Source organism: Aulonocara stuartgranti, assembly GCF_965226115.1.
Source record: "Aulonocara stuartgranti genome assembly, chromosome: 18".
Taxonomy (NCBI): Eukaryota; Metazoa; Chordata; class Actinopteri; order Cichliformes; family Cichlidae; genus Aulonocara; species Aulonocara stuartgranti.
The window spans coordinates 22,861,898-22,874,501 of record NC_138954.1 but is presented as its reverse complement, the minus strand read 5'-3'; the positions used below and the strand labels follow the sequence as shown (position 1 = coordinate 22,874,501).

At 40.0% G+C, this 12,604-nt stretch overlaps 1 protein-coding gene and 1 long non-coding RNA gene across 4 annotated transcripts in view; one reads left to right on the top strand and one right to left on the bottom strand.

Moving 5' to 3' along the window:
- LOC309694043 (ephrin type-A receptor 3-like) overlaps positions 1-12,604 on the bottom strand; it is an 82,564-nt gene that overhangs the window by 38,624 nt on the left and 31,336 nt on the right. For all 3 annotated transcript variants that reach the window (XM_082513760.1, XM_082513761.1, XM_082513762.1), the window contains exons 6-7: positions 3,086-3,241; positions 455-790 (exon numbers count right to left, since the gene is read on the bottom strand). In XM_082513760.1, the coding sequence (XP_082369886.1) occupies positions 455-790; positions 3,086-3,241 (492 nt within the window). The remainder of the gene's footprint in view (positions 1-454; positions 791-3,085; positions 3,242-12,604) is intronic.
- Positions 3,804-4,988, top strand: LOC309694045. The gene is made up of 2 exons (XR_014272781.1): positions 3,804-4,143; positions 4,740-4,988. It is a non-coding gene; the product is annotated as an uncharacterized lncRNA (long non-coding RNA).

The following is a 12,604-nucleotide window of genomic DNA, read 5'->3' as shown; positions in this document are numbered from 1 at the left end:
GGATTTTAATGAGGTTAACAACCTCCCACACCCCTTTCACCTTCCTCCCACCTCTCATACACAGTAGTGTGAGACCTGAAAGAGATCGTCACCTTGCTACACTTCTGTTACGCAGTCCCTGCATGTGACATATGCAAATATGATTGCACATGCAGGCAAGGGTGCAAAGATGTCATTTAGAGTCAGAGTGTTAGAGATGCTTCACATCAATGTTTATAGTTCTCACATAAGCATGATGCTATTTATAAACAGAAAATGTTCAGGCCACATAATATGTTGCTTTTTATATATATATTTTTATATTTAGATATTTTTTATAAGTATTTACTGCATATTAAATCCCCAAATGTCTTGAAACATAATAAATAATACTGTGAAAGAGCTTCCCGGCATCAACAAATACATTCATATGCAAATTGGGATCTCTTTGTTTAGGACGTGCACATGTTCTCACCTGTCTGCGATGTTGTGACATTTATCACGACTTTTCCCTTGGGTGTTGGACTTAAGGCCGACACTCCATTCTCACTCTCAATTGTGAAGCTGTAGTTGGAGTCTGGCTCCAAGTCGGTAACCAACACGGTTGTTGATGACAGACCAAAGTTCCTGGGAACAAAATGGACGTTGCTACCGCATTTTGTGCACTTCTTGCCATCACCAGAGCACTTTGTGCAATTGAGGTTGTAGATGATGTCTCCTCTGCCTCCGGTGTCTCTGGGTGGTGCCCACTCCAAGGTGACGCAGGTTTCATTCACAGTTGAGATGGGATTCTCAGGAGCAGATGGAGGACCTGAGAGAATACAAAGGCTCTGATCAGTTTCTGTATCTTTTTACTATTCATTATTTATTTATTACATTTTTTTAAAGTTCCTTTTAAACTGCTTTAACAACACTAAATCTAGTGTAAAGGTTTCTAAATGGAAACCTTGGTGAAACTGTGCACAGCATTGGTTAACCATCATTGTCACTGCCTTCAAATGTTGCTTAAAAAGGACTACAAACGCCCAAAATCTCACAGGTTACAACTGGATTTAATAATGCACATCCAAATATATAGTCATCTATAAAATAGTATTACAATACATGTGGCACCCTGCTAATTAATCCAAGCTATTCTAGCTTTTAATTGGTGAGAAGCATGGCATAAAACTGTCTTTATCAGAGCCCCTCCTTGAAATACAGACAAATATTATTTTTTGAAATATCCAGTCTTTCAGTGTGCATCGTCTTCATGCTCATTACCAAATGAATTGCGATTTCTATAAAGAACAGACATCACGCTGATTAAATTACAAATTTAATAATTGACTTCAACCACGAGGTGCATATTTTTCCAGTCTGTTAATTAGCTTTGAAATCGACAGTGATTGAAAGAGTTTGGCAGATTGTCACATCGAAGAATACTGTATCATATTGCACTTTCCAATTTCAATCTTAAAGCTTTAAAGAGAATTCATATAATATTAAATAGCCGATACTTGACTGCACAAAGATTTTTTACCATGTGAAATTAACTCACACCCTGAGAGTGCTCTGCAGATAATAAATAGTAAGAGGACAATGATCTATGGAAAGTGCCCAAAGTAATTCTCAAAAGTCAGTTGCATTTTATGATTTAAGTGGTTAAAATCACTCTGAGCTTCAGCTGAAATAATTAGTTTATCAATTTATTTATTATGTCAGTAATCATTCTCAAGGAACCAAAGAAAGTTACACGCAAATGCCCTCCAATATACCTTTAGATGCAGTGCATTCTTCTTGAAAGACAGATTAATATAATATCCAGTGTTTAACATTCAGAACACCAAACTTAGGAAAATATATTTTATATTTCATTAAACTCTTTTATAACCACGGATATATCAGTGGAAAGGTCAGTTCTGAATCTGAAGAATCCTTGAAACACAAACACATCATCAAGGTAAGCTATTCCTGTAGCATGAGAACCACTCATATAGAAACCCCCGACTGTGGATACCCACAGCACAGCAAGGTGCCAGTATTTCAACCATATGGAATTTGGCAGCACATTCCATGCTGACATCTCATCAGGGTCCTGGCTGAGCCGTGAGCCCCAGGAGGGGACCAGCAGAGCTTGAGACTTTCTTGACTGGCCCTCCCAGTGCTGAGACCCGGCAGCATGCGACGGAGCCCCTACTACGTATAATTGAGGCCGTTGGTTATAAATCTTCTAAGAGAGTGTGCTGACTTATTCTAATTCTGTCTTTTTTTTCTTTTCTCCATCCTCACTTCCCTTGGCTGCACTTAACTGTCCATCATCACCGTTGGTACTGATCGGTCTTTTATGACACTTAGATTATATGCCTCTGATACTCAACGATTTCCCCCACTGTTCTATTCTTTTCTTATGTCTCGAGTGTCACTCTCCATCTTTCCATGACTAACTCTCTCACCGTTTCTCCTTATTTTCTCATTTTCCTTCCTCAATCCTCCATAGTGCTCTTCACCATTCAAGAGAGATGGCGTGCGCGTGTCTGCCCATACATATTTGAACAAACCGTTACTCATTTCCAGCTGATAACACCTGTCACATCTCACCTGCTACAACGATTAATGAGTGTAATCTACCATAACCTGATAATGGGTTTGAGTATGCGTGTGCATGCTTGTGTGTGTGTGTGTGTGTGTGTGTGTGTGTGTGTGTGCACGCGTTCCTCAATATTTCTCAAGTTCCGTCTCTCTCCTCTGCCATGACAATGTCCTTTCCCGCCTCCACTTCCCTCCGTCTATCTTAATCTATCTGTTTCTGTTTCTCCTGCACACTCAATCATCCCCCATCTTTTTGCGTCCTCTCTGTGTCTTTCCATGACTATGTAGCCCAAACTCTCTGGCTGTATGTGTGTGTGTGTGTGTCTACGCGTAAGAGAGAACTGAAACCGAAAGAGAGAGCATTTGAACCACGTATCTGTGTGCTGTTCTTGCAGCAATTGTATCCATGGCAAACTGATTAAATGAAAAGTAACTAAATAATTTCATAGCCCAACAATAATTTCACTATAGTGAACTGTAGTGAATATTGTGACTGTGATGGCTTCAACTTTCTGACAGTGTTTGAATCACTCACGTGTGCAAGCCATTGAGCGAGGGTCGTTCTCAGCACGGTAGAAACCTTTCTCACAAATGCACTCTGTGGCTTGTTCCTGTGGGGAGGAGCTGTGAGGGGGGCATTTGGTGCAGTAGGCATCTGTAGCTGAAGCTTTGTAGGTGCCAGGTCTGCATGCTGGAGCGAGGAAAGAAGATGAATATGGAATAAGAAGTTGTACCATTGCAACAAACACAATACACAGTCAGCATTTATTAACCATAAAGAAAAGTGTTGCCAAACACTTTTGTTGTGAACACTTAAACACCAATTTACTATATTGTTGTTTGTAATGTGATGATAAAAGCTAGTAGTTGCAATTGCAGCAGAAATCCCTGCCTTGCTACAATGTGATTGTCTAAATTTGGCTGATTTGGACATAATACTGTCACTTACTGTGACATTGTACAGGCCAAAGAAACTGCTGAGCTCTTAGAACAAAGCTGTGTTGCTAGAGAAACAAGAAATACACACAATCAGATGACTACTTTTGTTTTTATCTCTCGATCAAAAAAACCCAAACAATCTGAATTTATGTCTGCACGTGTCTCATCTGTTGTCAAGTCCCCAAATCTTACTTTTAAGTTAATATTGCTATCATAATTTAAAAACATAAATAATACAGAAAGTATACAGAATTATACTTGAAGCCTGCACATAATAAAGAGAAGTCAGAGAAAAACTTACAAGTGTCCTACACAGCAAATTCAAAAGTGTTAAATTTTTTGGTGTTAATAGTCTCCTTGCAAAAGTAGAGTTAATTTTACTCTAAGCAGAGTCACATTCTTTTAATGTAACTCTGAGGTGTAAAATGATAGTAGTTAAAATCGAGTGTTAAAAATGAGTGTTTCTCTGTCAAATCTGGAGGTGTTACAATGGAAACACTAACTCTTGACCTCTTAACTCTGAACTCCTAGAGGGGCTATGACACCAACAGAGTAAATTCACAGACTCCGCCCCCAGCACGGCTCCAATCGAAGCTGAAGTGAAGCCGTTTCAGAACATTTTGCTCTACATATTTGAGTTGTTTGCCATGCTTGGTAAGTCATTTTTTTCAAAGATTGTTTCAATTATTATTATGAGCTTTTACTTCTGTGGCTCTTTGGAGTTGAGACAAAGCTGTGTGAAAGGCATTAGCCATGTTGCTCGCTGATAGCATAATATTCTGTTTTAGCTAGCTGAAAGGTATTGTTTGCGGGCAAATACCACAGCCTTGAAAAAAGCTTGCATGTGAATTTTCAGTCAAACTTTTGGTCTAATATACACCTAAAACAATGTCTAGAATGTGAAATGTTGGTATAATGGTGCTACTTGAAGCCTGAAAACGATTTCCCATTAAAAAAAAAACAAAAAAAAACGAGCAAACAGCAGTAGCAGACGTCCTGACTCGATTCTACGTTAGCATAGATCCCTCCAGAGTTTTGTGCACACGGTTTAGGTAAAAATGAAAAAGGTTGAGGTTTTACATTTAGTTCAGTATTACCTGTTGCCTGAGTCCTTGTCTTTTGGGAAAATACTTTACACAAGTAATGGCTCAAAGAGGATTCCTTTTTTTTTTTTACTGTGCTGCAATTGTTTACTGGATTATTTGTGCCATTAATTAGTGTCAACTAATTTTTATTCAATCTCCACACAGGATATGCTTGTGAAGATGGAATATGGGGGAGAGCAGAAGTGCGTTGAAGTTCCACAAAGGGATGAATGAAGGACATGCATATTGTATTAAAGAAATAAGTGATGAGAATGCTGTTATTTGCATTTACCATGTCAGACCTTTTGATAAACAAAATACTAATGAAAGTGAGAACATGTATACTGTTACATCTTTCAGAAAATGTTTTGAAATTGTGGTGCACAGTTCAGAATAAATGTTTTTCAAAAACCATTGCATCTTTTTAGTAAATGTTTATTTCCAAAAGAAATTTCTTGAAGTTCAGAACAGTAAAATTCCCGCTTTTTAGAATGAATTAGAAGATAACTCTTACGTAGTTAAACTAAAATACTCTTTGAGAGTTAATATATAAACTCTTAACACCAAGTGTTAAATTATCAACTCCAGACAGATTTGGTGTTTAACACTAAATCAGAGTTAACGTACCAACTCTCCAAAAAGAGTTAAATTAACACTCTCTGGTGTGGACCCATATAGACACTTTAATAGTGTTGAAATCAAATCCAACAGTGTTAATTTGGACATGCTGGATTTGCTGTGTACCCTTCTCCAAAAATGGTTATTTTTTGTCTAAGTTCTTATTTTGACTCTTAGTTATTATGTTTTAAACATAAGGATGGTCAAGTGTGTAACTGCAAAGTAACATGTGTGCTGGTGTTGCCACTCTTAACTAAAACTACATTCTGCTTCCTAACATAGACCAAATGAACACAAATCACATTTTTTTCCTCTCAACCAAGTAATTGCTTTGCCTAAATGTAACCAAGCAGTTTCAGTGTCAGTGCAAAAACATGTGAAAATAAAAGCAAATGGTACGATTGGAGCTTAAAAACGATCTCTTTGAGACTTCTTAATACATACTTTTTTGGCCTTTTGCAGTAGAAATTGTCTTATATCTCATTTAAAGATCAATATAATTGCTCGTTCAGATAAGATGGTTACAATTCTATAACACGTACCAAAAAATACAAACAATGCAGTAAAAGATTTTTCTTTTCTTCTTTGTTTTTTGCAAAAGATAGATACTACAGATACAGGTGGGTCACAGAATGTGCCATGCAGCGCTCGTGGCAAAGAACAGGAAAACAAAGTCTGATTTAATATGTTGTGACAATAGGTCTACGTGAGCGCCTTTCACATGAGGCCAAAAGACTGGTGTAACAACAGAGTTGTACGATACAATAACACAGTTCAACAGCAGATCAACTGTCATTCCTGTTATATAAGCATTAGATCTTCGGGCAACCGAGGGCTCAAAAATATATACAGCCGCAGTCACAGCAATAGTTACAATAATATAATATGACTACTGGTAGAGCTGTTACAGTAGCTGCACATTAGTCATTATGTGGAGTCATAAAACTGGGGAGGGAAAACCGTGATACCGCTCAACAGGAGCAACCTACTGTAATAGACTGGGGACGTGAATGATTTCCCTTTTGCATCCTAGGCAGGAAAATAGAATTCCTGACTTTCCCTTTGGTAATCTGAATATAGATTACGCATGTATTTATTTATACATTCATAGTCCTGGTATTCCCGTTATTGTGAGGCTTTTTCTGCCACGGTGGTAAATAGTATTACAGTGTACAAAACTCTATGTAAGGAAAATGAGGGTGTCTCAAATGCAATTTGATAGGCGCCTGGCGTGTGTATGTGCACGTTTGTGTGGATATGTATACATGCAGCTATGAACAGGTTGGATCAATGGTGCGACCGATTCCACCAGGTGCTGATTGCACCAAGCGCTCCTGTGTGAGAAGGTGTTAAGTATGCAGCGTGTGTGTGTGTGCGAACGCATGTGTTCGCCTGCTGATTGCTTGTGCTGCTGGTGAAGGTCATGGATTTAATCAAGCTACGCGTCACTTGTCCCAGAAAGGCTGTATATTACCACGCTAACACACACACGCACGCATATTCAATGCCGCGGTTAACCTGCAGACAGCGGAATAGAAAAGTGGCCTAAAAGTAGTTTGATTTCTCACTGTGCAGGTAAGTTCCTCCACCTGGATGCTGTGTGCTCACATACAGACAGTATTTTTAGGTAAATCATTCATCATAGGGGAGCAAAGTCCACTGGCACAATCCCCAAAAGACCTGAGAGAACACTGAGAGAAAAAAAAGGGGATGTGGGTGTGTAGGTGTAAAAATGAGAGAAAGAAAACGAGAAAGAAATGAAAGGAAAATAAAGGGAGTAGTAATTCTCAGAGGGTTTCTGCTCTCTTTCCTCCTTCCTGTCAGCCTTTAAGGTAATGGGTGCCTATGTGCTGTGCTGGTGACTGTGTGTGTTCCTGTTGGCTGGGCCGTAGGAGCACGGTGGAAAAGCGTCTTTTCTCCTGGGGGGACGCTGCATCCGGAGAGTCCTGGCTACAGGCGCTAGCCAGCCACAGAGGCACAAAGGGCCTCAGCGGTAAAGGACAGACAGGGCACCCTATGCCAGCCTTGGCACACATACAACTGCCTGATCAAAAACTTTGTTCAAGAATGGTGACTTGGCCAGTATGAGTAGAGCTTCCTCATGTGCTGCTTTCTACTCCCCTTTTCCACCTCTTTTACTTTCTTAGTAACCCTTTTCCTTCTCTCTCTCTCCTTCCTCTCTCTCTCTGCTTCTCTCGCTACTTTTCTCAAGCTACTCCCAGAGTCTGCCCCATGGGAAATATGGTACTTGAGTTGGTTCCCTTATGATTAATGATTTACCACAGATATAAAAAAAAAAGGGACAAGAAGCCTGAAGCAGTAAGACAGTGATCGCATAAACATACACACAAAGCAGACACACACAAGAGCAAAAGTTTAGACACAAAAACTATGTCGTAGAACTATGAGCTAACTCCAAATTAACATTTTCCTCAGCTGACGGTGTTGTGTGTGTGTGCGCGTGTTTTTCAGATCTGTGTATGCATTTCTGCGTATGATAAAGAGTGGCCTCAGATCCAGTGTCCTATTAATTATTCATGTGGTCACTAGAGAGAGTCGGTGTATTTATGCCAATCGATAGCTCTTAGATATGATATAGTACTGCTACTCAAGACACACCCTCAGTCACCATGCACTGATTGAGATGGGAACAGCACAACTTCTTCCTTTGGGAAAAACACTGTACACAAGAGATGATTGAGTTCTGTTCCACTCCACATCTTATTGTTTTATAGGACCACAAAAACTGATTAGTTCTATAAATCTATTACAAAATGCCAGAAGAAAATAAAATAAACATATTGCAGTTTCCCAGGGCCCTTTGAAGTCCTGTGTGTACACAAACTCCATAGAAAAGCTATTCTTAGCTGCCAGGTCTGAAAAGAGTTGCCACTGCTGAAGTGCTCTAAACCTGCAATTATGCACAGGAAGTGACTCCCTTCCAGTTGTAGAGAAGTCTATAACAAAATGACTTTACGTCTTCAGATTTAATACCTTAGTACTTTTATAGTTTTTTTTGTGGTCCCAGTACCCAGTTTCAAATCTTATGGAATATACACAGTGTTCATTTTGTATATACACAGTGATGGAACCCTTCGAGTACCCCTCAAGTGCCCAAGAATAAAATAGGTGATTAAACAGGGTGTGTTTTGTGGGATGGCAACCTTGCAATCGATAAGCCGTTATCATCTGAGCTTGTGGTGTCATCAGTTTCTCAGTCAGAGCCACTTCTTCTCTTAACTTACAGCTTCACAAACTATAGCCAAAGCTCAAAACTTCAGACTTGAAACGCAGGAGTCAATAAACAAACAGGTCCATCATCTATATGGTGTTTATAGGCACTCAGCAAAATATATATTCATCATCAAAGAATTTTCATCCTCTGAGTTTTTTAGTATCTATTAACTCATGGTTTAGGTTTATTTTCCTCACAGTCTGACAGTTCTGGTTCACTCCCAGCACCCATCAGCCTTACTTTCAGCCCAAGGAGACAGTTGTTTTCAGTTAAAAGGTAGTGCGAGGTAGTGTATAACAATGGGGTTTTATAAACCCATTGCTCAACACCAAATGACAGACAGTTAGCAGCTAAAAAAGCCAGTAAAGCATTTAGCAGATGAAATAGTGAACACCTGCCTCAGGAATCGCTGGAGGGAAAAGAAACGCAAATGTTCGGCTACAAGAGTTCATCAGGTGATCAGATTCTTGAATTATTTTTTCTTGTGTTTGCATTCAGCATATGTGACTCTTTTCATACAGATTTTCGAGGTTTAATGATTAAACCTGAGCAAACGCTCCTTGAATCTCATAAGAAAAAAGGAAAACTGCTAATGTTCACATGCCAGAAGCTGTGACAGTTTGTGACCATTTTTTTTCTTGACAAACGACTCAAATCGTCACCAAAATAGCAGTTAACGTCCTCTTTACTGACAAATTACATGCGCGTTTATTCCCAGTCACTTTCAGTAGGCATAAAACCAACGTGCTGTGTTAGAACAGTGGTTCACAGCCTTTTTATTCCTTCCCTCGAGGATGAATATATTACAATCTCATCCTACACTTCTGCACACGTAGCCTTTACAGTCAATTTAAATTATCCTGTTCAAGGGTCACGTATATATGGAGCTGGTTGACTTTGTCTGTGGGCAAAGCTCTGACCTATGCCGTGATTAATGATTCCTGGCAGCTTTGATGACCCCTCGAGCCAGTTCAGGATACATTCTAACATGTTAGCTGTGTTTCTCTATGAACCGCTACGCTTCAGCAGTGATTAAATGCTTACACGAAAAACAGAAGCTGCTGACTGCAATAGTTCAGGAAATGTGTTCCATTAATGTTCAATAGGGCCTTTACAGATTTAGACGCAAGTGTACGCACAGGAACGCGAGCCCGATATCTCACCGTCAGAATCATTACACGCTAATTGCATTCAACCAGGCGCCTCTGAACGTATGCAAAATCACCTCCGCTGCATTATTCTGACACAAACACTTCCTCTGGATGACGGTGAGCGCTCTCCTCCTCTTCACTTCCCTTACAAAAGTTTAAGAGCTAATTGCTCCGTTCTTTTGCTTACTGTCGCGCTCGGTTCAAGTCAAATATTGGCTCTCGGCCGGATTTACCATAAAGGGCAGAAAAGAGGAGAAAATTGTGCGTGTGTTTGTGCATAGGTGGGGGGTACACTGTGTGTGTGAAAGGCCATGTTCAGCTGGGAGGAAAGTTGTGTAAAGCTTGCTGGCCCATGGGAGATGAGCGCCATAATTGTCACCATGGCAACAGCCTTTCAAGATGGAACCCTTCGAGTACCCCTCAAGTGCCACAGCTCCCGGAGCACAGAGCAGTCTGTGTTCGAGTGAGAGTGTGTGTCTGTGTGTAAGTGCGTGTGTATATATACACATCCCCGAGTTGAAGCCAGCTACTTAAAAATTGATACATCAAGCGTCAGTGGAGAAATCTGACGAGATTGAAAGTGACGTCCTTTATGGCCACCGGGGTCACATCTGTAGGTGGGTTTGTTTGTGTTCATGCGTACATGCCTGTGAAACGTGTTTTCAGTCCAACTGACATTGTTGTCACACAAAACAAACCTCAGAAAGATGGTCAAAAATAGCATACGTGAAAAAAATTATGTGCAATAAAAAGAAATGAATAAAAATGGCGGCCATCGAGCCAGGTTTACACCAAACGTGTGATACACAGAACAAAATACACAGTTCCATTACACGCTTAATGGTGCTTCACTATATAAACACATCATTTTGATTAATTGATTAACTGGAGCACAGCAAAGAGTGTGTACCTTTTAACAGCGGCAGAGGAGCATAACCCATGTGACTTTATTAACTGAAAATGTGCCGGTGACGTAAGTGATTTCAAACGTTAATAAGTGGAAGTAGCGTATGAGGTGTTGTGTGCGGTGTAGAGTTCTGTTTATAGAGACCCAAGTAAAGTGTGTGTGGAGCTCTGTGTATGTGTGTGTAGTAATGAGGAGATCTGTGTGAGATAGAGATGTCAGCATCCAGAGTCCAGCCCCCTGCTGAGATCCTCTAATCCTTAATCGGAGTTCATAACAACATTTAACACCATAATATTCCCCATTACTACTAATCCTGCCCCACACATGCACGCTCACACAAACACACAATTCCCGTGGAAGCATTCTGGGTTAAGAAATATCCCAAAGAAAGAAGGTATGTGCCTTATTTTAAAGTCAAGTTTGACACAAATCTATATGAAATTATTGGCAAAACTGTCACCTGCAAGCACAAGTTGCATTGCAGAGTGCATAGGCTCATTTGCAAACACACTAAAGCTGACAGCAATGCTAATGTAAATGTTTGTTCACTAGCATGCTGGGATTCAGTGCGCTAAAAAAATACATTTTAATGACTCATTCGAATATTTGTAGACTCTGATTTTTTAACATCAGAAAGATTTACTTGTTCTAGCAGGAAAGGCTACTGAAAAAAAAACCAATATATTGCAAATAGGAAACAAACAGAACAGACGTTGCCAGTATCAAGGGATATTTGCTGTACATGCATTTAGCTGCATAATTACAATAAATGAAGAAATGCCATATGAGATGAAAATCTATGTGTATAGACAGTCCATCCCACCATAGAAAAGGTGTTAAAATACACTGCCAAGATGTTTATGATAGAATCCATTTATTTACAAATGTAGGACTACGAGGGATATGGCTTATAGAAAAACACCTCATAATTAATCAGAAGCATATCTGTTCTCTGTGAGTGACAGTTCTGGAAATGCTCTGCTGTTAAAGACACGGGCCTTGAGGTTTTAGTGTACAGTGAGTTTACATTACTGACACCCAGTTCAGCTGCTACTGCTCAACACATGTGAGTGAAGCTCACAGTGGGGTTATTCTTGAAAGTCTGATGTTTTCTTTGGAAGCACATGATGTATAGCAGCAGTTGCTTTTAACAGACTCTGGCAAGTTAGGATCACATGTTTGCAGAGCGGGCATGAGCCGTGACCACATGGAAGCCATAGACCTCTATGATTGATGCCTCTGGACAGACCCTTACTCTATTTATGGCGTCTTACAACTTCTCTGACACGCGTGCGCATAAAGGCACAAGACCACTGTGGATATGAAATGGTTTGTGATGTCCAGTACATGAAGCACATGAGTACACCCAGGCTGATTTCTGATCTACTCTCTGTCCCTTGGACATCAGCCAATTACTGAGAGCGGCCAAGGGGAACTACAGGATGAAGCCCTCTCTCTCTTCCTAATTCTCTCCATATCTGTCTTTTTTATGCCTTTCTTTGTTTCTGTTTTTCTCTAACTTTCTGTGTCCCCTACTGTCTGTCTACTTATGTTTTACTTCCATTCTCACCATCTCTATTTGATTCTCATTATGCATATATATGTGTGTGTGTGTGTGTGTGTGTGTGTGTGTCAGAGAGAGAGTGAGAGAGCAAAAGAAAGACTGCGTATGTATGTGTGTCTTTATTTCCCAGTGGGCTGTCTGTCATACTTTGACCCTGACCTTCTCCAGAGCTCTTGCACAAATATTTACTCTCTCGCTGACAGGCACACACACATACACAAACCGCTCAAAAAAAAAAAAAGAAAAAAGAAAAAAAAATCAGGGAAAGAGAGCGAAACAGAGAGAGCTCAATTTCAGTACAATTAAAGCAAACCACATCTACACAGAAACGCACTTTTCTAGTGGTAACCCAAGATGATGGCACGCTAATTTTGAGCCTGGGTGATTATCTTGCTGTCTAAAAACAGATAAAATAGATCCCAGGTGCATGTGTGTTTCTGTGTGAGCGGGGTCATGGGCGAGGGACGGAAAGAAAGAGAGGGAGAAAGCATGACAGGCCAATAGAAGTCTGCTGGGAGTTTGACTCACAGTCTGAATAACTTATTCTTCTGTCTG